Source organism: Drosophila rhopaloa, unplaced genomic scaffold (assembly GCF_018152115.1).
Source record: "Drosophila rhopaloa isolate 14029-0021.01 unplaced genomic scaffold, ASM1815211v1 contig_2, whole genome shotgun sequence".
NCBI classification, from domain to species: domain Eukaryota; kingdom Metazoa; phylum Arthropoda; class Insecta; order Diptera; family Drosophilidae; genus Drosophila; species Drosophila rhopaloa.
In genome coordinates, this window is record NW_025335083.1 from 2915844 (window position 1) to 2941920 (window position 26077).

General features: G+C 43.0%; 1 protein-coding gene across 2 annotated transcripts; it reads left to right on the top strand.

Moving 5' to 3' along the window:
- Window positions 1-1682: 1682 nt before the first annotated feature.
- Window positions 1683-25135, top strand: LOC108047301 (developmental protein eyes absent). 2 transcript variants are annotated; one of them, XM_017127418.1, is made up of 6 exons: window positions 1683-2202; window positions 18353-18399; window positions 21047-22072; window positions 23163-23819; window positions 24060-24304; window positions 24374-25135. In XM_017127418.1, the coding sequence occupies exons 1-6, from the start codon at window positions 2149-2151 to the stop codon at window positions 24553-24555; spliced, it is 2211 nt and encodes a 736-aa protein (XP_016982907.1). In that variant the 5' UTR covers window positions 1683-2148; the 3' UTR covers window positions 24556-25135. The 2 variants fall into 2 exon arrangements, with proteins under 2 accessions (XP_016982907.1, XP_016982906.1); XM_017127417.1 differs by lacking the exon at window positions 1683-2202 and adding an exon at window positions 14961-15261.
- The last annotated feature ends 942 nt before the right edge of the window (window positions 25136-26077 follow it).

The following is a 26077-nucleotide window of genomic DNA, read 5'->3' on the forward strand; positions in this document are numbered from 1 at the left end:
GCATATTACTAATGATTTCCCTGCGCTGTAATTTGCAAATCGTGCCGAGCCCATCTTATCTAACTCATTAGGGGAAGTTGTTTCGCTTCCCCGGCAGGAACCAATTTAAAGCCACATTGTAGTTTGCAGCTTAAATTCAGTTGGAATTAGGAACACGCCCTGCTGACGCCCAAACAACACCCACCCCATGCCCCAAAACCCAATTTAACACCTCCAAAACTCACTTTGAGTGCTTTTCCGTGCGCATGCGTCCTTAAATCCCCGCCAGCTGACGGGGGAGGATTCCTCCGAAGAGCAGGACAATTCAAAATGGCTGCACAAATATTTGGAAAGGGAGTGCCCGGGGGGAAGGGGGGCTGGGGCGGCTGTTGTGTTGTTAAGCCTAACTGTTACTGTCGCAATTCATTGATTTTGCAGGGCTAATTAAACACGTTAACAACTGTCGCGATGCGCTGAGCCGTGCAGGGATAACTTGCTCCAAGATCGTTGTCGTCGGCGTCCAGACGCCAGTCCGAAAAAAACGCAATCGGGGAGGGGAGCAGAAGAGGGACGGGACGGTCGTTTGTCTCCTAGTCTGCGCTGTGATTTTTGGCTAAAGACCAGCGGCTTGGAGCTGTCCGAAATAACCTAAAGCTGGTCAGACTAATGCAAGTCGACATTTCGCCTGGCGCCCAATCAAGTGTTGCCAAATTGGGTTAGCTAGAGGGCCGGAAAAAAGGAGACCGAGAACCAGAACCGTTCGTGGAAGGGTCCCCAGAAAAAAAGAAGGGCTTCCAGGAAGCCCTAGCACCAAGCTCGCAGCGCTGCCAACTTTCTTTGGAATGATAATAAATTTAGAAGTAGGTACCTACATATGTGTACTGTTGAGTTCCTGAAAATAGATAGCTCCATGAAGTTAGGTATGAAATAAAAATGTACTCAACTTTAAAATGTTTTAAATGTTTTAAATTACTTTTGAAATGAGTGGTTTATAATTTTTCAAATTAATCAAATATTAAAAAAGCTTTCTATATATGATCTTGTCGATGGAAATTTATCCAAATTACCACAGATGGCACAGGTCAGAAAAAAGTTTCCGTTAGAGTGCGATTATGCATAAATGAGGAGATATTGTATTGAACAATAATTATTAATGTTGCTTCTATATTCTAAAAATTAAGGTAGAATACCAAATCAGCAAAATCGGAAAAATGTTACTATTACGCCGAGTAATTAAACACATCCCTTCCGAACAGGAAACCCTATCCTAACTCTCAGAGCTGCCAACTTTCTTGTGGAATCTAGTAAATCGACTCGGATCTTTATCAGAAGGTGGTCTTAACTTTAAATGAAATTGTTTTAGATACAACAATTACCTATTCCCAGAGCTACCAACCTGTTTTCGGAAAACAACGGATATACTTATGTCTGGGACTCTGCTGCTCGCATCCCTTCCGAAATGTTCCGTTACGGGCTGGAGTGGAAAGCGAATCCTGGCGCACCGCCCTCACAGAAAAAAACTCACTCAGAGCGCCGCCACCGGGCGAGGGTGCGAGCGGGAGAGCAGCACTGGGAGGATTGCGATTGGCCAGTGCGCGGCAGAGAAACTCACTCAAAACCCGCATGGCGACGACGGTCAGCTTTGCGATCGAGACCCGTCGATGAGCGCTTTTCGACGAAGTCGAATCAGTTGACACGCAGCTTTATGTGACATTCGTGGCGAGAGCGGACCACAGTTAACCACTAAGGGCAATCAATTCGGAGCTTTCCCCCGTCGGCCCAGCGCCAATCCATAAAAAAAACACAACAAAAAACAATTCACATCGTAAAATTAATTTGGCACAAATTAATTTGCGAAACGGAACTGCTCACTTAACGCAATTGGGTGTTCATCCATCGCTTTTTCGTTTGTGTCGCGCGCCTCGTGCAATAAAACAGAATTGGCTTAATTAATCAGCAATCAGCAAGAAGCACTGCAACATTTCCCAATTGACCTGTGTGTGCATTTCGAGCGTGAATATCTAATCCTGCCTGCAACGTACCTCACACATATGCCATGGAAGTGAAGCCTTTCCCGTTGACCGTTTGACATTTCCACTGGTCCAGGATCCGCAGTTCCAGGCATTGGGGAGCAGGAGCAGCGACAACAACAGCCACAACACTTGGAATATGTTGTATAATGTGCCGTGCTATCAAAACTTCTCAACGCTGGATTACTACAAAGTGAGTAGCGTTTTTAATATCCGAAGACCCTTGTCGGTCATTTTAAAATGGAAAAAACTAGTGAAATATGTTTTCCGATATTAGTTCTTTTTACAAAGAAGTTTTCGTATTTCATCGATTCTATCCCGATTCTAAACTCCCCATAAATTTAGGACGAATTGTCTAAATATAAAAATATTTATCTAAATGAAAATGAAATGAATGGCAGGACTATATATAATAGCTCCTCAAAAAAGTTGTGACAAATGTACGTATATTGATTTGTCCATTCTTCGGTTGGCTATTGAGGCATCATCTGGACTAGTTTTGTTGAGGTTTTTCTGAACCTGGCTCCTAAGGTAAATGCATATATTCTATATTTTAATGCATAAAATCCTAAATCGCTAAATATTTATAGTGATGGCGGAAAAGGCGTCCAGAATCTTAAGGTTGAAAATATAGCTTTTCTGTTTGTTTTTCAGTTTAATTTTAAATTACTCTCCTGACTACAGCCTCTCATAAGATTTTATTTTCCCCTTGACTTTATTATTGCATAGGCCACACATATATTGCATAATCAGCACTTTTTTTTCAAATTATAATCCAAAACAAAGCCAATCCTAAGTCGAAGCCAACTATTAGGATTCTTGAGACCTGACTCCGAGTGCTCCCAATCATTTTTTCCGCATCAAGTACTCATAATTACGATCCTTTAATGCGTGCTTCTGGGCTGCGAAAGGGAAAATAGTTGCAGTTGATTTCAGGAGATAAGCTCACTGCACAGTGAGCTGTAAGAAATCAAAGATGCTACTGCGCATTTGCTGATCCTTAAACGCAGGACACAAAAGACAGACAGACAGGCAGTAGTCAAAAGGGAATTTTCAGCTTAAGTGCGCACAAAAGGCCTTAGGCAGATATCCTGTCGATCGAGACGGAATCATTTGACCAGAAATAAAACCGCAAAAAGGATCAGCTCGAGAAGGCACTAGGTCAAAAAGAGCGAGAGATTTGCAGATCGGAATTTCTGTTGAATCCCGTTTTGATTGACAGTTGTGCTCTAGTTCGCCGTACCCCGGTTTCCTTTGCCTCTAATTGAGTTCCTTTCCATTAAGATCCCGCGTTGCCTAGACAGTTCCCCCGCAACTCCGAGACCTCTGAGTCCTGCGTAACTTGAGCAAAGTTCCCGGGCAAAGCAATTTGCGATGTTGTTGTCTCGTTGCCAGGGCAAACGCAAACTCAAACTCAAAGGCAAACACAAACACAACTTTTCCTGCCACCGGCCATACAAAATGGCCGCCATCGATGGCGGGCGGAAGGAAGGCAGAAAGCCAAAAACGCTGCCACAAAAGCGTCAGCTGCCGCCATTTTCCATTCGAGTATCTATTTGACAGCATCGGAGACAACGCGAAATTCTCATAAATGCAAATGCAAAAAGGACGAGCCATTAGCAAATAATTTCGGCGAAAAACATTTATTCGGCATTGTTGAGCAGGGAGCGGGATGGCGAGAGTGATGGTGTGCGCGAGAGAGAGAGAGAGGGGCAGACAAATGCCGTGAGGATAATTTCATTGAAATTTGAGAAGTGGCAGAAAGGAGCAGCAGCAGCAGCAGCAGCGAAATGTACAAAAGGACGACGCCGTGCAGATGCCTTGCGCTTTTCGTTCGCCTTTATAACAACAAACAATGCAGGCAGGAGTGGGACAGGAGCAGGATCAGGAGCAGGAGCAGGGGTTCCAGTTGGGGGTCCTGGTTCTGGTCCTTCAGTGCCTCAGCCCCGATTTGTTTGCGCTGCCCGCAGGACTTCTGGCTCTGCGGGTTTTCGACCAACAATTTTAATTCGTTTCTCGTTTATGGCTGTCCGTGGCTGCTCCATTTCAGCCACGCCCTGGCAATGTCCCAAAAATTAAAATTAAATGCAGGGGGGTGACATAAATATCCCCCCGAACCTCAACCCAATATTCCTCTGGTACAAATGCCCAACGACATTTCTACAACATAATCTTCGAGCCTTGCATTCTATCTCCCTGCTGTTAATCCGCTTTGTCCTCCGGATTAAACGGCAATGTTTCCCTGGGCGTGGCACAGGAAGTGCATCTTTCTCTGTCCGGAGGGGATATACATATACTTATACACCTACCTGTTCCTGTCTGAGATTGAGTCATTTATCGGGGGCTCAACCGCTCCAGCAAATAAACTTGTTTGTTTGTTTACTCGAAGTTTCGCCAGCGCTGAGTTGAGCAGGATTTCAGTAGCCGTGGTCGAGACAAAGTCAATAAACAAACTTAGAGCTGGATCTGCAATCTTTTTCTGGAGACTGGCACGAGTTTTGAGTTCGATGACGATCACATTGACTTGCTGTCAATGTCACTTCGGTAACTCCTTTTGATAAGGAAAGAATCAAATGATGCAGTTATCGCTTAAAACTTATAACATTATTATATCACTGGTCTTATGTGAGCTAATTCTTCTCAATCGTTTATACGCAGATAAGCAGATATTTAAACTAAATCAACTTAAATATATGGGCAGAAACTTTCCTGTGAAGAGCATTTTAACAAGTCTAGATAACTCCTGACCAAAAAGGAAATACCCTCTGCAGGCATATGATAACAAGAAGTTCCTTTTTTCATATAATTTTTTTTATGATTTTTGTTCGTTGGATTCTTAAATCAAAATATTTGTATTTGTTAATTACATCTTAAAAGTTAAAACAAATTGAAGAACGTGTTTTCAACAATTTTACAAAAGTACAAAAATTACACATTAAATATATTGTGCTATCATATTATTTTTAAATATTATCGCTTTATAAATATAATTTATAATTTATAATTGTTTTTAGATTTTTCTAGTTTTAATAACAATTATTCAGCAGAATGCTTCTTTTGTTCCTAAATACAAAAACTACAGGACCGAATATCCTTTCCTGAATCCATTGCCAAAACATTCCGATTCCCTTCGGGGTGCACCATGTTAAGAAAGCTTATCGCCCGCTTTTCGCCTGACATAATTCTGTTGAGTCCTGAGTGTGACGTCATATCCGAAGGCTAAACCACAAAACGTATGGCATAAATTTGCATGCATCATGCTTGAATTACAGCAATGGATAAGGCTGGGCAGAAGGGCGGAGAAGGTTTATCCCTAAGGCCCTCCTCGGACCTGTTTTGTTCCAGTTTTGCTAGAGGCTCTCATAATCCGCTCAAATGGCGACGCTGCTTAGTCCTTTTTGGGTTCTGCTTTATGTCGCCTGTCAGCAGATGAAGATGTGCTACTCAAAATTAGAGCAACCTGATGGATGGATGGTTGTCCTTCCTTTCCGCTGGATTCCGATCTCTAATGCTCTCTAATGATGGCAAATATTTGTACCGTGTTTTGGCCATTTTAAAAGGGATTTGCTTTGTCTGCCCTCCAGCCTCATGACTCATTGTTGTCTTCTGCTCTAAATTTGAATGGTGACAGATCCCGAAATAACCCAGTCGGAAACAAAAGGTCTGCACGCAATCAATTGTCACTTTCGACAGCATATTTTGAGCCACCATGGGTCTATAGATAGCCACCACTAAACTAAATATAGTGCGCAACTCTCTCCTAGGCAACTTTCGTTGAGTAATTACTCGGAATCGATGAGTAGCGCAAATGAAATAAGTATACAATCTGTTATTAATATATTTCATAAGTCTATGCTCTGGAAAGCGAAAGTGGTTTTAGAATATATACAATCTATTTGCCCCTAATGCTTAGGTTCATCAGAGTGTGTAACACATTGCAACTTTTCGAATTTACTTAAAACAAACATATAGAGTTTGAGCAAATCATAGCATACTTTTAAGAAGCGACATCGAAATAAAAGAATCGAAAGGGGCTTCTGAGGGAACAAATATATGGAGAAACAGCGGGTAGATGGAGCAATACACCTCGGAAGCGACACGGACACGCATCTGTCACATCAAAAGCCCCCGAGCATCTTACAACGCTCCGGTAATTGGTGCGGGCCGGGTCCCGGTCTGAGTTTTTCTTTGGTGCCCGCCTTCGTTTACAGGAATTCTTTTTAAAATTGGGAAAAAATAGATGCGAACGCACACTCGAATGAGAGCCAAACAAATGAGCGAAAGTGCGACGAAATGAACTTGTCATAATTATTTGACAGTTGGGGTAAGTGTGATGCTCCTCTGGCAGCGGCACATTAACCAAAAATTGATGTAAAACATTTCGCTGGAGGAAAAGGGGTCTCGGTATCCGATTCGGTTCACTTTGATTCTCCTTTACAGTGTCACTGCCAGCGGCTGCGGGGTCAAGTGGTCGCAGCCTGTGAAAACAAAACTTGCGCCTCATTTCCGGTTCAATCAAGTGGCAGACAGCTTGGAGCACGATAGGACTCCTGCCACGTCCCCGGTTTTCTTAGGTGTGGCTGTTGTCAGTCAAAGGCGCAGACAGGCAGCTGCCCTCCCTCCCTGCAACCCCATCTTAACCCATCCCATCCCATCCCATCTCATCCCACCCAAAACCCAATACCCCTACCATGGCCCCTACCAATTAAGCGGTTTTTTCTGAGACAAATTTGTGCGACCTTTGACTCGACAGGGCGAACGGGGATAGCATTACTCGTTAGCAGTCGTGACAGTTTTTCTTAGATTTTTTCATAATTTTTACCACGAATTTTTTTGGCCTGTCCTCGTCCCCGGCAATTTTCCAGGCTGTCTCACAAAAAATATCAGATTTCCTCGTTGCACATTTTTCCATCCATTCTTCGGGGCTTGGGAAAGTGCAGCAGCAGTAGCAGCCTCCGGACAATTGGCAGCCAAAATGCCAACAAACAAATCATTCACATTTCGTCCATTGATTGGCGAGGCGGTAAGCGAAACTCGATATGCGGGATCGTCTGAGGGGTGGAGAGGGGGGAGATGAAAGTGCAGGGAGGGGATGAGTGCAGTGCTTAGATCCCGGCACCATCCTCCGATTTCGATAAGGCCGGCGATTCCGGTTCGATCCCAGTCCCAGAGCGCACCTGTTCCCGGCATCGAAAGTTGTCCCATCAACAGTTGGTCTCGATTCAGCTTATCCCCCACCCATCCATCCGAACTGGTAACCCTATACGCATTTCCCTCCTTCTGTTCGGCCTTGCCGTTCATTTTTCGCCGTAATTAAGTTTAACGGAAATAATCAACTATTTGCCATTTTTATACCCATTTTATTGTTACATTTTCCGCTGCTATTTTTTCACAATTGTTGAGCGGCGCAGCGCAAAAGTTAAATGTGGCCAAGGTCTGAGCGATGAAACCGATCCCCAGCAACTTTAGGGCTGCCACATATGGTGTAAGTGTAACCGATAGGCCAGCAGGGTATTCGGTTGCCGTTGCCATTTACCAGTGGTCCAAGTCGAAGTGTTGCACGGTTGGCACAGTTTGTGGTTCGCCATCCGCCGCAGAATGATGGAATCACCGTCTTTTACGGACTAGATTCACCGGGATTCATTTTTCTTGAAAATTTATTGCAAAATTGGACCTTTATGTAATACAATAAATTCCTTCAAAGTTTCAACAATTGGGTATTATTAGCATTTTTTAACTTCTTCAACCTCATGGCCAAGTGCAACTCTATAACTTTTTAACGTTACTAGCGCACTAATTTATAAGTTTCAAACATGAAGCGTTGAGATGAAACCCTTATAATGAATAAAGATAATAATAATAAATACGGAGTTATTATCGAACGAATTTGATCTTATTTTCCATACAAATGCTTTGTAAATAAATGTAAGGGAAATTATTTAAATAATTCCGCTAAATTATTGGTTTAAGAAATATATTTAAATCCAAACGCTCTTAAAAATATTAAGATATAAGAAATCCGTTTGTCCGAAGTGCGAAGAATTAACAAATTCAGTAATTTTCAAAGTTTACTTTATGGTCAGATTCAAATATGGCACACAGAATTCTATTTGAAAAGTAATCTTCCATTCATGTTTACTTTTGGTGTAGTTATTATGTTAACGGATCGCTTATATTATGGGTTTCTAAATAATTGTGTAGATACTGACAGCATAATTTTCTTAAAGTATTTACATCTTTGAAAATATTTATCATCCCAGCTGTATATAAAATCCACGATTTATTGCTATATTTGTTCGTATTTCGAAAAGCATACGTTTCCGTCGGACATATATAATTTTCATCCCAGTTTTAAAGATTGCAATCTTGTCTGTAGTTCTAATCAATTATTACAAAATAAGGGTTGAAGCAAAGGGTTAAGACACTGAAGCCCAATTTAAAGGGTTAACAAGCTACTTCTTGTTGGAGATACTCAAAGGGTAAGCAGAGAAAACTTCTTCGAGGGTTGTTTCTGCCGGCAATCAAAGTTTTTAATTAACAAACAAAGAAACCGATTTTCCGAAAAAATTGTGTAAATAATTTGCAATGATTTTTTAGCCCAAAAGGAAGTTTTCGCTGAACCCGATCCCTGACATCTCGAGAATAGGTCAACATTGTTGTTTAATTAGAAGACAATAGCTGTCAATAGCTTACCTCTGGGCCGGATGCCGTTGAACCGTGAAAGAAGTTGGGCCAAAGTCAAAGGTTGTTGGCTAATTGCAAGGCGGGGTTTTGGCAAGGGGAGGGATGTCCATGTCCCCCGACAGGACTGCCAGCTGTGAAAAAATCTTATCCACACTCAATCTTAATGACTACTTAAACAGCGACAAAGCCAACCATCAACCATCAACCCCCAACCCCCAGCCCCTGGTTGCAACCCCCTTTGCCTGGACCGAGATCGGCTCAAGTGCGGCACTTGAGGCAGCTGTTTGGCATTCGGGATGACTTTAATTTAAGCCCTGGGGTGCCATATATATGGAAACCTCAACATTAATAAGTGTTAATAATTGTGCGTATGCGTGTGTTTTTTCCAACTGCGTTGACACGCCCCCCACCGCCTGCCGCCCACCGCCCACCGCCCGAAAACGAGTCTACAATTTCACATCACTTTCGCAAGTGCTTGTGGGCGGAAGGGAGGGCGGGAGGCCGGACCCGGCGAACCGGGACCAAGTTAGAAAGTCCGTCCAGAGGAGCGTAACATGGATAGGGTATAAGTATAGGATTACCAGCGTCCCATGGCATTCGTTGCCTTCCTCCGGTCGGATGTGGCAACAGCATCGCATCAGCGTCAGCGTCAGCAACCGAAACAGCATCCCTGGGGGTCTCCAATGATTTGTTGTTGCCGGCGGACAAGTTTACAAATTCAATTTGTCAGCGATGCCTCAATGTTGTTGTCCTGCCAGGGAGAGTGGTTGGAAACACAATTTCGGAGGCCTGGCAACGGTTAACCCAAAGAACAACGGAACTAAATTGGCGGAACACAAGGCAGGCATAGACTTAGGGATACCCAGTAAGCTTAAGGTGTCCTTCCCGTTGAAGCACTTTTAATAATCATACGGTAATCAAAGCATACGTCTTGAGCATTAGCCATAGAAAATTGTTTAATAAGTTACAAATAATAGCATTCTGGTGCCAAAAGTATTTTTACCTTTAAGCCAAGGCAGTAATCTCCAACTGGAATTGCAAAAATTATATATAGTAACCGTTTGAAATATAGGCATTTCGTGTTCTTCAAGCATGTTGTTGATTATGGCTGGTCATAAAAGTCACAGGATTCGAACTTGACTTCAAGGAAAAAATGGTATACCCTATTTTAACATAAACATGGTAAACTTGTATAAAAAAAAATTATTGGTCTCTCTTTTTATAAAAAGAAGTAACATTTTTTGAAATCATACAACATTATTTATTTTAGCATTAAATGAATGCAGTAGTCCCTTAACTAGGTGTAAATATATAAGAATGATTAAGTTTAGTTGGCAACAGGATTCGAACTCGACTTCAAGTTCAGGAAAAAAAATGGTATACCCTATTTTAACATAAACATGGTAAACTTGTATAAAAAAAAAATATTGGTCTATCTTTTTATAAAAAGAAGTAACATTTTTAAAAAATCATACAAAATCATTTATTTTAGCATTACATTCAGTCAGTAGTCTCTTAACTAGGTGTAAATATATACATAAGTATGATTAAGTTTAGTTGGCAACAGGATTCGAACTCGAATGATTTTTATAGAGGAATAAATGCCTTGTATTCAACTAACCTATTTTGTCTTTATTCTATACTGGTGTAAAATATACAATTCGAATACTGTTCTCAACTGTTTCGCATTTATAAGTAGACCTATAATTCATATTCTGAATGTATAACCACCCGCTAGTCGAGCACACCCCTCTGGCTTGAAAAAGCACCGGGTAAAAGCATATGTTCCCATTGCATACTTGAGGGCGCATTTGATTAGAGCCCACCGGGGCGTGAGTATTTAATTTTGTTGTTCGGTTGTTGCGCGTTTTGACACGCGCTAGTCGAGAGCACGTAATTAATTTAATTAGAGAGTCGTTCCCACAGGTAAGCCCCCCTCCCCCTCCCTCACCCACCATCCGCTCCAACCCCATCGAATCGAATCCATTCTGCGTCCGGAGTTTTGATGCTCATTCGCAGTGACAGGCGACACACTTCGCTCGGTGGGTGGGCGGCAGGTTGATGGGTGGTGCCGGGGTGGTGGGTGGTGGGGTGATGGTGGACTGGTTGCCCGGGGAACTCACATATAGAAGCTTGGCTTTGGGCTTCGGCTTCACCTTTTAATGAAATTCCTGACCAATGTTTGTTTTGCCTAGGTCACCATGGCGATTCTCCCGCCACCGCCCGACTTCCAGCTGTATGTACGTATGTATCACTCGCCGATCGGCACGTGCCTGGAACTCGAACACAGGTTCCGCATAATTTTTCCCAAGAATGAAAGCATAAACGAAGCGGTTCTCGCCCACCCTGGTGGCCATCATAATCGGCTTAATCATAATGAACTGCAGCGTCATTATGGGGCAAGTGCAATTTCTGACTCGGTTTATTTTTGTTTTTTATCGGGGGACTCGAGCAACAGTCAAACACCCACATAGACCACTGACCAAGTCTTTGTTTAGCTTTGTTTTCCGATTTTCATTCGAGCACTCATGTGTGCTCCCCCTGGCCTTGTCGATTCATAAAACGCAAGTTTATGTCCATATTTTTTATGGAACCAGCACAGTAGTTGCCTATGCGCGGTTTAATGATCGCCTGACCATAAAATTTTGCCCTCTCAAAAATATATATATTTGGTTAAGGCGATTGGGGCTCAGCTGGATAGAAATCACAATTTTTGTGTGATTTACGATCTATTCGATTCGATTGATATGGGATCCCTGGAACAGCTGATTGTCTGGGGTTTCCCTATAAATATTTACACAAGTGGAAAATATGTTTTCCGTAGGAAATGCAATACCTTGAAAGTTGTTGTTGATTTTTCCATTTATTTTGCAAGTTTCTAGGGAATTTTAAATGACTGGAAACCGGACTAAGTTTGGTTTTGTCTATAAAGCAATTTAATTACCAAACCATTTCATTCAAGATTTTCGTTAAGTTCCCCCTCACGCTTTTCAAGAACCCAACTGCAAAACGAAAAAACCCCAGTCCAGAAATCTGCATAATAAAGTCTTCAGCCCTGCATGTTGGCTGAATAACAAATATTTTCTCAACTTTCCGCTCCCTGCACTGTGCTATTTATGCATCGTTTTGTTGTCTATTTTATAAATGTGGTCAGATCTCCATGGCTCAGCAACATTTTTTTCGAGGGGCGGAATGCCTCAGACTATTGGCATGTGCTGACACATGCGAAATTTCCCTAATCAGCATTGTAGGAAAAAGTGACCCAATTCGTGGGCTGGCTGGCAATCGAGTGACGCATTCCTCGACGACTTTTGAACCGGAGAACTTGAGCTCCCAGGGGAGGGGGAGGGGAGGGAATGCAGCAGAATGACAAGAAACAGGCAATTCAGTGTTCCAGCCAAATCCTTATCTAGATGTCCAGCGAACAGACGCAGTCCCAGATCAAGTTGTAAGAATGTGAACATGGCAACAAATGTGCTCGACTCAGGTGTTAAAACTTTTGCATTAAAATGGCGCCCGGGCAACAGGCCTTGATCCCAACTAGCTGCCTCGGTTCCCGGTTCCCGTCCCCCTTCCCCGCTCCCCTTACTGTGTAAAATTAATACAACACTCGGGGAGGTCCGGGCCGATCAAAACTGAACGTAAATCTTAAACACTTTCGGGCTCCCTCTCCATTGTGTGCAGCACTGCGGCAGGCAGGCTTGCCACGATCAGCACGTTCGGTTCCGGAGGGAATGGGGGGGAACTGATGGGAGGAGGACCAGGATGGTGGACGATCGGCAACTGGCAACTGGCAACCGGTCCACGACAAATGTGCCAGCCTCAGCAACAAGCCAGAGCGCAGAAATATCTGCGAATGCAGCGAATTGTGCGCAGATTTGTTTACAGAAGACTCGCCGAGTGGCGAGGAGCAAGGGGCACGGCACGTTGATCATCGTAGATATAATTGACGACATGTTGTCTCACGATCGTGCTAAAGCGATTAAAGCTAATTTAATGCCCGACTCAGAGAATCATTTCCTTAAAAACAGTCGAGAGGTCGTTGGGGTCCACCCCCCGATTTAGGGTCTTGCTCAATTTTCAGATTGAAAAGCCTACCCGAAATGCCATATTCAAATTACTAGCTTCACTTTTGTTGTTACTCGTTCTTTGATTTGTTGTGCGTTCGAATAAGTTTATTGCCAGAATTCCGTTTCATATGAGTCGCATATTTACTTAACTGCACTTGTTTCTATTTACTTGTAATTCCATACAGGCTTTTACGTCAGTCTTTGTTTACACGTTCAGGCAACAAAAATGAGTGAAAAATCAATATAAATTGTTTACTGGGCCAATTGTTTGGATTCGATGGAGACAGCTTTCCTCATAAATAAATATGAAAATGTTAAACGTTTGTGAGGCGTTACAACCTTGCATTTATTTACAGTAAAAAGTTTTTGATAAAGAAAGGCCTTTAAAATGATTAATTATTTAAAATTTCAATTCGTAACGATTCCCTTGGCTTTGGTCATTTAATTTCATTTAAGATTTATGATTTGTTGCTTGGCCTTATGCATATTAAAACGAGGAAGGGATTGGAACAAGAAATTAATAACTTACTTCTTACCTAATATTTAATTTGTTGTAAACCTGACAGATTATTTTAATCTTAAATACCCTAATCGAGGTTATGAAAAGAGTCTTTTAGTTAATACACATACTTTGTTGGTCTTTTCAAGGCAAAAACACTTATTAATGAGTTACAAAATCGCGACAATTCAACATCCAAAAGTCTGATATAAAATTTTGTGACGAAATTATTTCGGTATAAACGTATATATAACATTTACATAAGTTATACAACGAAAGTTACGGTTGTTCAGGAATAATTTTGTTCATCTTCGTCTATTGAATATAAAATTGTAATTTTTAGCAAAGCTTACTGTTCAGTTGATCTAAATTAAAAGTTATAATGTTATAAATCTATTTTATAAATGCTCAAACTGACTGGAAAACCATTTTTAAAACTGATTTACTGCGCTTACATAACATAGTACTACTAATTTGCAGATACAGAAAATCCATCACAGATCAAAATAACATTTAAAATTATCATTAAGGATCGAAACCATTATTTATCTCTATTTTAGGTTTATAACATTATACCTATTGAAAGAGATAACCTGAACAGTAAGCTTTACTAAAAATTACAAACGAGGATGTAAATAATTATTAAGGAATAACCATAACTTCTGTATAATTTTCTGCTCTTTTGCGTAAAATATGTAACTTCATTTTCTCTCTTCATTTTCTGTAACTGTAAATTTGTAGTATATTTTTATGTAAGCGCTGTAAATCAGTTTTAAAAATGAGTTTCCAGTCAGTTTGATTGAGCATTTCCCATCTTTAATCTGAACTCATTAGTGGCTCTCCACCATCGTGTTTATGGTGCCCAATTACGGTCGAAAGTGATTCACATCTGCACACAAAGAGCGAGCCTTGTGATTTTGATTAGATGCCAATTTGTTTATGGTCTGTCCAGAGATCAGATGTCCCATATCGCGTATCGCTGGTTAAACTATGCCCAGCACACTTCGGCTCGTCTTACATAAGCATTTCGATTTTGGGGGCTCCTCTAATACGTTACGGATCCACATTGAACACCAAAAACCGCCGAACCCAATATGTTTTAGGCGTCTTGAATTACCCGAGATTTTCATTTTCGTTTTGGTTTTTACGATTGCCATAAAATTGCTGGCGGTTTCTATTGAACAGTCTGAGAAACTTCATCTGATTAGTTTATTAATTTGTGTAATGTGCTCGTATGGTGGCGAAGTTGGATGGATTAATTTATAAGTTTATGCGCATATAAAACACACTTTTCGAATGGCGTTTGCCCAGCGGCAAAACTCATTCACAAAAGGCATTGTTCGCCCGCATCCGAAAGATACGAATAAAAGGCGAAGACGACTTCCAAACTTTGGGCCATGTAGCGCTGTGGAAAAGTGGTTTCCAACCCACCCCTGAACATCATCATGGCTATGGCCCTTCCACTGGGGGAGTGGGAATGGAAATGGGAATGGGCGGAGTCTAGGAACGGTTTGCGGCCGGAGGTGGGAGAGCGAGAGAGCGCGCTGCTCTGAGTGTGTGCCGCTCGCACGAACTCGTTTTTTGAGTGCCGCCGCCGTCCAATGCAGGGATTTCCACTCAAGCAGCGCTGCCGCGGCTCTGCCGGCGTCGAGATGAGCCAAACGCCGGCGGTTCGTCGGCTCAGTCGATTCGAGCCACTCAAAGCGAGCGCTACGGGAACGGTCGACGTCGATCATCCGCCCGAACCCGCAGTTCAGTTCATTCAAACAGATTCTCCGCGTTACTCGCTCGTTCTGAAACTCCAGTCCACCGAATCGGCATTCGATTTCAAAACATCGTCAGAACAAACCAAATCAAATCCAACCGAATCGGTACAATCCACTCCTCGCGTGTGTGTTCCTAGTGAAAGTTTTCACCATCCCACAGAATGGTCACCCTCATGCCATACAACTACGCTGCCCCGCACTGCGGATTAATTGACAAAATGATCGAGCCAAAGGTAATCAAATAGTCGTAGTGCTCGTTGCTGGGATTTTCCCTCTTGGCGAAGCTTTAAAAGTGATGTGGTTGAGCCTGGGCACCGCCATTGCCGTCGGCTATTGTTGTTGTTATTGTTATAGTTATTGTTATGATTATGGTTATAGATGTCGGCAGTAGCTTCCTTGGTGGTTACATTGTGGGGCTTCCCCTAACTGCGACAACCAGCCGAAAAGTGAAACTTAACTGCAAGATACTGGTCTTAATTTATTAGGCCGGGACTCTAATACATATATGTATATCCAACGGTTTAGGATGGTTTTGAGGTGATCTATTAGACGGCATGATATCATAGCACACTTCATATATAAATCTGGTCCAGCTTGACATCTAAGACGAGTTAAGATGTTAGTCGATTTCACAAAATTGAGAAACTAAATCTACCAAATCGAAATACACTTAGAAAAAGTATATCACTTAAACTACTTTTAAGATCACAAGAGAATTTTTCTTCAGTTAATAATTATGGAATGTCCCCCATTCACATAGGATTACTAGTTTTATGGGCCCAGCCTAAACAATACGGTTTTAAAGACCCCAAGGGGATAAAGATTATGGACACCTGACCACAATTTTATTACATCGCATCAATCGGCTTAACTTTGGCTGTGGGTAATGAAGCAGACAAGTCAAGTCCCGAAGGTCTTTAAAAATCTAATAGCTATGCAAAGTGTTGCCAACTTTTGATGGCTGTGGGATGCACACCTTTCGTCAGCACTCCATGCATTTCTCCAAACAATTAATGACCCCTTTCATTCACTGGAATTTCAATGTTGAGTTTGCCCCAGATCAGCGCAAAGTTCCCGGTGATTAAATGGAACAGCATACCAAAGCCCAACGACGGAGTTTTCTGGGTCCCTGAACTTAGACTAAGACAAAGTCGAGTCGCAGGAAACGTGACGAACGTCGAGCGGAGAGTAGGTCGTAAGGAATGGATCTGGATGGTTAAGGCGAAATATTAATAGAGCATAAATTACGGCTCTAGCAGGTCTGTGTGCCGGCTTTATGGGAATTTAAAGAGCCTGGCCCACAAAAGCCAGAGCTGGGCTTCGGCCGGCCAGCGGCATTAATCACATTTTAATTAAGTTTAAGCCGTAATCGTAAAAATTAACACGCCATAATTCAACCGCGACAATACGCGCTGCATGTAATTTATGACAAAGAGAACTCACAAATGGGGGGGGGTTTCTGGAGGGGAAGAGTCGAAATATTGATTATGGCCACTGCGATTGACACTTGGCGATTGTTGATTATACTACCACGATTGTGGCCCAAACGTAATTAACGTGCCAAAGTGTTAAAGGTGCTTGGGATAGGACCCATCCCAGCCCAGTCACTAAGAGAAACAAATTTTCCTCTTGTTTATTTTGATTCTTATCGCGGAGGTCGAGGATCGGGGATCGGGGATCGGGGTTCGAGGGTCGGAGGTGGGGGTGGGGGGTTGGAGGGGTCTTAGGGCCGGGCTAATAAAAAATTTGTCGCCGTCTTCTTGTCTTGCTGCCTTGTCTTTTGTTTGCCTGCTTTGTGGCCCAGAGTGTGTGTGTGTGTGTTTTAATCTTCTTCTAAAGCAGCAGAAGAGACAAAGAGATTACGATCACAGGAATTTCGTTAAAGATGCTCAGAAACAGGTCTTTATACTATATATCGCGCACTCTTTCCCGCAGCCAGGCCCAGCCTCCCTTCTCGACTGTTGTCTGTGTTAATGTTTACGTTGTCAGCTTGTGCCATAAATTAGTTTAGTAAAAGGTTGCATTTGGATCTTTCCTCCCGACTCCTCACTATCTCATTTTTGCATACAACCCGGACTCGAATTCGGTTGCTCGTGCAGCACGCAATGCCAGAGATTCGCGTCTCGGAATCGCGACTCCATGCGCATCGCGTCGAAACGCTACCGTTCGGCAATCCGTCCGCTTGTCCGCTGCGCATGCGCGTGTTCCCTTGGTCCGTCGACAAATTCGAGCACTCCCCTCCCTGACCGCCGCCTTCATCTGCATCCTGCCCCTGCGAGATCGCCGGATGATGGACAGTGCGTGCGTGTGGTCATCTCGCCGGACGGCAGAAGCTGTCAACCGAAGCCGCTCAACTTTTTGTCCCTTCCCATCTTTTTCGTTCGCTTTTTCAGGGGTGGTGGGGTAAAGGGGTGGAGGGGGCACAAATTCCAGCACCTGGGCTTGCCGTTCCCGGCTGTCCGCCTTCGATTTATCTGGCTTCCGTTCGATTTGCATAATGACTTTTCTCAGGCTTCCTTCAGAATTTTTGGAGTTTGTTAAACTAATATTTCTAGCCGGGTCAAAAACTGGAATTATTCTTATTATTCTTAAAGTACCGGATCTTTTCTATAAACTGATTTTATATATTGGGAAGCATTTTATTTGTAATCCTTTTTTTGGCTGAATACCCTTGCTTATTCTTAAGGATCACCTAAGTTTCTAAAAACTGATTTTGTATATTGGGAAGCATTTTATATTTAATACTTATTTTGGTTGAATACCCTTGCTTATTCTTAAGGATCACCTAAGTTTCGATTAACTGTATATATATTTTTTGGGAGGCATTTTATTTTTAAACATATAAATATAAGAATCACCTTAGGCTTTATTTACTACATTTTGAATAGCCCTCTCCTTGCCTAGTCACATCCTTATCTAAATCTGTCAACACCTGCTGATTTTCCCCTTGCCGATTTCCCCTTTATGCGACTTCCCCTTAAATGGCGCCGCACATCCGAAACATTTCGACCAGCGGCGGCCCAGTAAAACTTTTCCCACGCACAAGCTTGAGCTGCGAAATTCGCTTGGCGCAGCAGCAAATGCGAATTATGTAAAATTGGCTGTTTTCTTTCGCCACTCCGCACTGGATAACCCAAATAGAGTTTCAGGCGGTGGAAGTGCCGAGCTCAGCAGGGCGATCCCAGACGCCGAGGTGTGAGCCGGGGCAGTTGTTTATAAACAAATTCTTTCGAGGGCTACATAATCCGTAATACTTGCTAAGCCACCAAAAAATATTTATTTCCGAATTATATTTAAATGTGTTTTTTTTTGGCATATTTTCAGGTTAAACGTCCCAAGACAGAGCACACGGATACACATGAACGCAACCGGTATGTTTAAATTATAGTAATAAATGAATTATCATATTGAGATATTTGGGAACTGCTAAAAAATTAAACAAATCGAAATTAAAGTTAATAATAGCCATTTTCGATGCTTTTTCTGCCTCTCCCTCCCCAAACCGCACTCAATGATCTTCCAATGGAGTTCATCTGCTAGCGTAGACAATTTGTAACAGAAAGGCCAGGACATTCCTCACACTTGACAAGGGGCGCACCATCTTCAATTGGTTTCGATTGAAAAGAGGCTAGGGTCGTTGGTGGAGTGGAAGAATTTTGCATGTGGCCCTCACAACCTGACACATGCCCCGGCAGAAATTCAAAGAATTCCTTGCACGCTTCATCTGTGACACAGAAGAGATCCCGAAATCCCGAAGAACAAAAAGTGAAAATACGAACCGAAAAGTGTCAGAGCACTTAGCACTTGCAGGGCAGGAAAAGAGCGGAGGAGGTCCAGGCCCAACTACTTAAAAGGGACTTAAAGGCGGCTTAGTCCTCGAGATCTGTTCCTCCTCTCCGACTTCTTCCTCAATAATTTCCATTTTGATTTGCGTAAATCTCCCATTGGCCACCACCATCCACCATTATGCGTGGAGCAGATCTCCAAGCAAAAGTTTTGGTTGGCTTTCCCCTTTCGCCAGCACACGCGTCGTTCTGCGCTGGGAAAAGGCTTTTCCCCCTGTTACCAGCTGCTCCCCCTCCTCATTTTCCCATGTTGTGGCTGCCAACAAGATAAATGTCCCCCTTCTTCAGATGAGAAAAAACTCAAGGTGTCAGATTCCTTTGGAAATTGGGCACTTAATTTACCTTCCTATTAAAATTATGAAACATTGTTGAATATTTCCATCCCGGATGGGGGAAGTTGAAGTAGAGTTAGTAGAAAATGGGAAAAAATGGGATAAGAAAATAAAGAAACTGAGGCAGATGAATCATTAGGGGTTTTAAGAAATATAATTCTTATATTTATTGTGACCAATTCGGAATTTACATTAAATAGAATCATTTACACTGAGGATTTTTAAAGAAAATGTTACAACTCAAAATTAATATCTTAGCCTTATCATGTGAAGCTTAAAATACTTTTGAATACTATTCAAATGTTAGGCCAAGGAACCAAGGAAACTCCACTTAATTGCACTGAAAAAGATTGAATTACTCCCCCATTTGTCCCCCCTTCTTCATTGGAATAATCTATGTTCCGAAACAGTTTTCATTCTTTTGATTTTCTCGTTGCGGTGATTTATTTGATTTTCAGTGGTGCTCAGTATTATTTGATTTTTATTGAGCCCTTTAAGATTTCCAATTTGTCCACTTAATTTTGAACCTACTTGAAAAGTAATAACAGCCAAAGAACAGAAAGAAACATCAAAACACAAATCGTAAAATATAAAAAAATATTTGTCGTTGCTCTCTGGGAATTCAACATTTGCTGAACACATGGTCGGGAAGGGGGTGGGGGGACGGACCTCTCCGGGACAGTCCGCACATGCCACTAAAATGCGAACCCAAGGAGCCCCTCAAGTGCCCCGAAACGATTTCAAATGATTTCCTTCTCTCATCTCAGCGATTCTCAATCGCAGTAAACAACCCAAAAAGGCAAAAAGCGACAGGAAGAGGGGAACGGCGAGATCGTAGAAAAATATTTATAACACTTGACAAGATTTTAAAGACCCTTCGACTGGGAGACACTTGACTCAGGCTCTGGGGAAAAGAAACGGGGAACAAAAAAAGACCAACAAGAACAACAGCGCACCGTTAATTTAATGATTGTTTAAAGATTATTGGAAATTATTTTATGGGTTCCCTAACGAGACGAGGGTTTTTCTTTTGTCTACCACGCAATGAGAAGTCCTCATCTGTAGTTATTGGGCATTGCACGCATTTTATTGAATCCCTAATATGTTTCTTTAAAACTCTCTGTTTTACTAAGCTAAAAAGTTAAAATATACTAGTTTTAATTTGTTTATAACTACTGAGGCTTACGTACTATAACGTAAACTATAATTAAATCAGAATATACTTGTCAGTAATCTCTCTCAACATTTTTGAGGTTCTCATATTAACAGCCAAGCAATTGACATTCGTTTTATGTGTTAAGAATTGAGAAATGAAAAATCTTATTGACCATTTAATGTTTGATTTTGTAGAACTTTTGTGTTTTAATTAATAATAGTCCCTAGGCCTTTAAACCGCTTGAGACTTAAATTATTGTATTTAAAAAAATGGTTGGTTAATAATGAGCTCAAGCATTAGGACATTGATAATGCCGCAATCGAATTTTTGACAGGGTTTGTTTTATATATTTAAAAAAACGAGTTTCACTGTAAACACTCCGATTAACCGACAGATTTCTTAATTTTGTGTCTCAATTAATCAGTTATTAGTCATTGTACCAGTTTGTTGTTAAGGAAAATAATATATTCCATTCCTAAAAAATATGTAATATGCCCAATTAAGCGTTTCCAAACACATAAAGTATGAACTTTTTAATTAGCACCAACAGTAGAGTCGATATTGCCATGTCCATCTGATTAATAAATGACGGAGGTAACCTTTTTTGTAGCAAGTCAGTACTCCACTTATTCGTTCTTGTTGTGCCCTCCCCTCTTACGACTCTCCTTGTCTTATCTCGTTGCAGCCTCTGCAATCTGTCACAGCAGCAGCAGCAACAGCAACCCCAGCAGCAACCGTCGCACCAGCAGCAGCAGCAGCAACAGCCATCGCATCCCAGCACCGTGTTGGCCAGCAATGGACCCAGTAGTGCCGGTGCCGGTTCCGGCATGGGTGTCGGGGTGGGCGGGGGCGTGGGCGTGGTCGGGCAGTGCAGTCCCCTGGAGCTGCCGCCCCAGAGCCAGCCGTTGCAGCCCACCATTGGATCGCTGAGCGGCCACTACTCGAACGGGAACGTCAATCCGACCGTGAACCCGAGTAGTTGCAGCCTGTCCGCCGCCTCCAGTTTCTCGCAGTCCGCCGGCAGCAGCTTCTCCACATATCAGCAGGCAGGATCCTCCGCCGGAGCCGGTGTTCCTGGCGAGGATGTGGTCGGCGGCGCCACTGTGATGTCGCACTGGACGCACGATGGCTCCGGTTCGGGTGCGGCGGTCAAGTCGGAGTCGCGCAGCCCGGGACAGGGACACGCCTCGCTGGACAATTCCAACCTGTACGCCTGCAGCTCCGCCAGCAATCCCCTCGACGGAGGAGTGGCGGCGGTCAGCTCCTCGGCGGTTTCGGCGGCTGCGGCGGCGGTGTACGACGGCAAGCACGACTACTACTACTACAACAGCATGCAGCAGTACACGCCGCCGTTCTACTCCGGCTACGGAACCCCCTATGCCACCCGTCAGACCAAGATGGAGCCCGGGGCGGCGGCGGCCTACCTTACGCCCAGCTACGCCGGCGGCGGCAACAACAACTCGCAGCTGTACAGCAGTCCGTACGCCGGCTACAACAACTTCGGGCAGCAGGACTACGGCGGTTACTACAACGAGCAGTACGGGAACTACTACAGTCCGGCCAACTACTCGCCGTACGCGGTGAGCTCGCCCAGCTCGAGCGCGAGTCACGGACACGGCTTCCATGTGGCGGCCTCCTCAAACCTCTCCGAGAGTCCCACGGACACGCTCTCGACGACGCCGGTGCACCAGAGCGCCCACTCGCCGAATAGGTAAGTCCTAAACTAGTTCACTGCATCTCGGTAATACTCATTCCTCCATTATTGAGACATTTTTTAAATATCTTGTACCTCAACATTCCACAAATTGATTAACTGTGCTGGATTTCCTGCAAAGAAAAGATTGTTTTTTTCAACTTTGATATTTGTTATTAAATATACATATTAGTATAATCAAGTTCAACACTGTTAATTTGGGTCCAGATTGCAAGGATAAGCTTCTGATCTTTAAAAATTGTCGTATTGTAATTGTATAGTGGATTCATTCGTCGCCCAAGCTCATATTTTCACATCCATTAAATTAACTGGTGAATTTTTGGATCTCATATTAGATGCCAGTTTATTTAAGGCAAGGAGAATTGGCTCAATTGTTTCAATTGCCACTTCCAATTTTAATTTCATTAACAGTTTGAACACAGCTCATCAGATATAATCACCAAATATAACGTAATCTCGTTATCTATCAAATATATGAAATAGTTTGGACGCTTCCAACACATAATGAAAAACTTCGGCTAATTCTAGGCACCTGAAAAGTAATAAATATTTAAGTATTTTTAATTGCGGCAGGATAAATTGAACAGTAAATTTGAAGACAGGACTCGCCTTGCCAAAGTACTTGAGAATATCCTTTCTCTTATAGCTGATGAACAGATTTCGTCCATCATTTGAGTAGGCAAGGGATAACAGCCAGAAGTTGATCCATTTTCTTATATTAGATATATTCTTCTTAGACAATGAGCCGAGACAAGGACTTTAAATAAGTTCGACTAGACAGTAGCTTTCATTCCTTTAAAGAGAGGGTTCGTACTCCGATTATTATATACATTTTTAAAACAATAAATTGTGATCAATTTAAATGTGCTAACATGGTGTTTTTAGTTTTTTAAAGGGATTTAACTGAGAACTAAGCAATAGTACTATAAATGCTAACAGATAAATAATTTTCATATTTTATAGAATAAATGGATTAATTTTATTATAAAATGCTTATCATTTTGCCATCAGGTTTAACCGACGCAAAGCTCACTTTATAAATTTCTAGTTAACCCCACCACTCACATTGTATTTATTTTTCTTGCAGAAATGGCCGATCCCCGTTGCCGATCTCGCCCAGCGCCGGAATCGGAGCTCTGGGAAACGTGGCGGCGTCGGCGGCTGCGGCAGCCCTCAACTCCAGTGGAGGCAGCAGTGTGGGCACGGCGGGCTCGGGGGGCATGGCGTCCAGCAAGACCACGCCCACGGGCAAGACGGGGCGGGCGCGGGGACGCCGCCACCAGCAGCCCAGTCCCACCAGGAGCACTGCCTCGGACACCGGAAACAGTGAGGCAGTGAAGCCCCCGGAGAGGGTATTTGTCTGGGACCTGGACGAGACCCTCATCATCTTCCACACCCTGCTCTCGGGCAGCTATGCCAACCGATACACCAAAGACCACAGCTCCCTAATGACCATCGCCTTCCGCATGGAAGAGATGGTCTTCAACATGGCCGACACGCACTTCTTCTTCAACGAGATCGAGGAGTGCGACCAGGTGCACATCGACGATGTCAGCTCGGACGACAATGGCCAGGACCTGAGCGCCTACAACTTCGCCACGGACGGCTTCCACACGAACACCCCGCCCGGCGCCCCGCCCAATCTCTGCCTGCCCACCGGAGTGAGGGGCGGCGTCGACTGGATGCGCAAGCTGGCCTTCCGCTACCGCAAGATCAAGGACATCTACAATAGCTACCGGGGAAAGTGAGTATAGAGATGACCTCTTCCTTCAACATATAGATGTACATCAGGAGTAGTAGAATTCCCTTACTGCAGTTCGTTTTGAACTCAGCAAACGATTAAATGCATGCATTATCAAACCCGAAGATTGGATTGGGAACGTGATTTCACAGATCCTAAAGTTAAAACAAAGTTTTGAAAAGAAGAATGTACTTGTTTGATGTTTACCCCAACTAACCAAACATTCTAAACCGTTTTTTTCAGTGTTGGCACACTGCTGGGACCCGGAAAGCGCGAGGCCTGGCTGCAGATCCGCTCGGAGATCGAGGTGGCCACCGACAACTGGGCCACGCTGGCGCTCAAGTGTCTGAGCATGATCTCCCAGCGGGAGAACTGCGTCAACGTCCTGGTCACCTCCACGCAACTGGCCCCGGCGCTGGCCAAGGTCCTGCTGTTCGGGCTGGGCGGCATCTTCAACATCGAGAACATTTACAGTGCGCACAAAATCGGTGAGTGGACACGGCGCGTGATGGCCGAGATGGATCCGAGTTGTAACCGGTTTTCCCCCCTTTCCGCAGGCCATGAAACCTGCTACGAGCGGATCGTGACGCGCTTCGGCCGCAAAAGCACCTACGTGGTGATTGGGGATGGCAACGAGGAGGAGACCGCCGCCAAGGCCATGAACTTCCCCTTCTGGCGCATCTCCGCCCACAGCGACATTCGCGCCCTCTACACTGCCCTCGACATGGGCTTCTTATGAAAGGCCAAACTGTAAGGGGATCGCCCGATATTATTGCCTCATCGGATCGGTATCGCAGGCTCGAAGCAGTTTTGAGTACAAACAGCAAAATGTTTAATTAATTTATTTAATATGTACGTGTGTGTATGTGTGTGTGTGAGACATCCAGCAAATGGAAACTGTAAACCAGCGCAAAATAATTTAATTATTTTGTTTAAACCATTTATACTTTACCGCCAAGACTTTTTGTATTATATAGTTTTTAAACACCTAATCAACGATCGTAACAATTCTCGCACGAAGTTGTTTCAAGTGTGTAATTAATGAATTAACAATATACGTATTTAGCACCTTAGAGTAGCAAACAATAACAGACCGATGTGCATCCTGGCAAAAGAGGCGGAGTCACAGAGCGATCGGAGCAAACACAACAAAAATTAGTTTAAAGTTCTTAGTTTAAAAGCAGAAGCATAATTATAATGATTATAAATAATTCGACAAAGCCGTAGTATTCAAATTTTAAATAACTATTATATAGCTGCATATATTAAACTATATTTAAAATATAAATCCAAGTAATAAAAGAGCAAATCCAACAACAGCGCACTGTGTTAAAACGGTTCAGAGGGAATTGGTCTTTTGGGGTTAACGAGGATATCATGCTTGTGAATGAAAATACCATGCGGGAAAAGGAAGAAGTTTTAGACCAAAGTTGGAAGGAAATATCTACGACATATGATAAATAAATAAATGGAAACCGAACCTACCTTATTTCAGACAAAATCGCCCACTCTTAATCCGTACTTTCATCACATTTAGCCACCCTTAAAATAATTTTACAAGATAATCCCTTTATTCAAACGGTTTTTTAAGGCTTTAAAGTAAATGTCAGTAAATTGTTTTTAAGCCGTTAAAATGGTTGTACAACTAGTTGTTTTTCATACAAGTTAACATTTTTCCTGCAAAATAGTTTTTGAGTGTCCAAAGAAGGGTTTTTTTTAACAAAATGTTATATAGTTTGAAATGCGTTTTAGGGGTATTCCCCTTTTTACTTTATGTGTAACTAGTTTACAATTTTACTCTATGACTAACAAGTATAAAATTCGTGCAATATTTGTGAATGTATCATCCTGATTGCTTCAAACTTCACTGGTGAAGTATGGTAACTTAAAAACTTTGAACAACGGCGCCAAAACTGTATGACATCTTTGGAGATAACGCCTTGCGAAAGTTGCCAGAAAGCGCCTATATTTGCGTTAAACCCAAAGGTGGTTACACTGCCTGGACCAGTGGAAAGTGCTGCCGACGGGAGCAAGGGTGGGGGCAGGTCGCCGCGATCAGTTTTCCGTGGAAAGTGTGTTACCCATGTGCAAAATATAGTGCTGCCAGACTGTCAAACTGAACTTTACCGGTTTTTCCCCAATTTCTCTGTTTTCCGAACTCGGTCCCCAGCGTGAGACCCCCAAAAGTTGCGCCCGTTCCCCCACATCCGCCATGATCCTGGGAGCCCCTCAGAAAAGCGCAGGAAACGCTCCCAAGCCTC

Bases quoted from the DNA above. Each gene is read 5' to 3' on its own strand.
- LOC108047301 (XM_017127417.1), top strand. From the start codon at position 15,190: ATGGTCACCCTCATGCCATACAACTACGCTGCCCCGCACTGCGGATTA. The intron at 15,262-18,352 runs GTAATCAAATAG...GCATATTTTCAG, and splicing joins ACAAAATGATCGAGCCAAAG to GTTAAACGTCCCAAGACAGA. The intron at 23,820-24,059 runs GTGAGTATAGAG...CGTTTTTTTCAG, and splicing joins TACAATAGCTACCGGGGAAA to TGTTGGCACACTGCTGGGAC.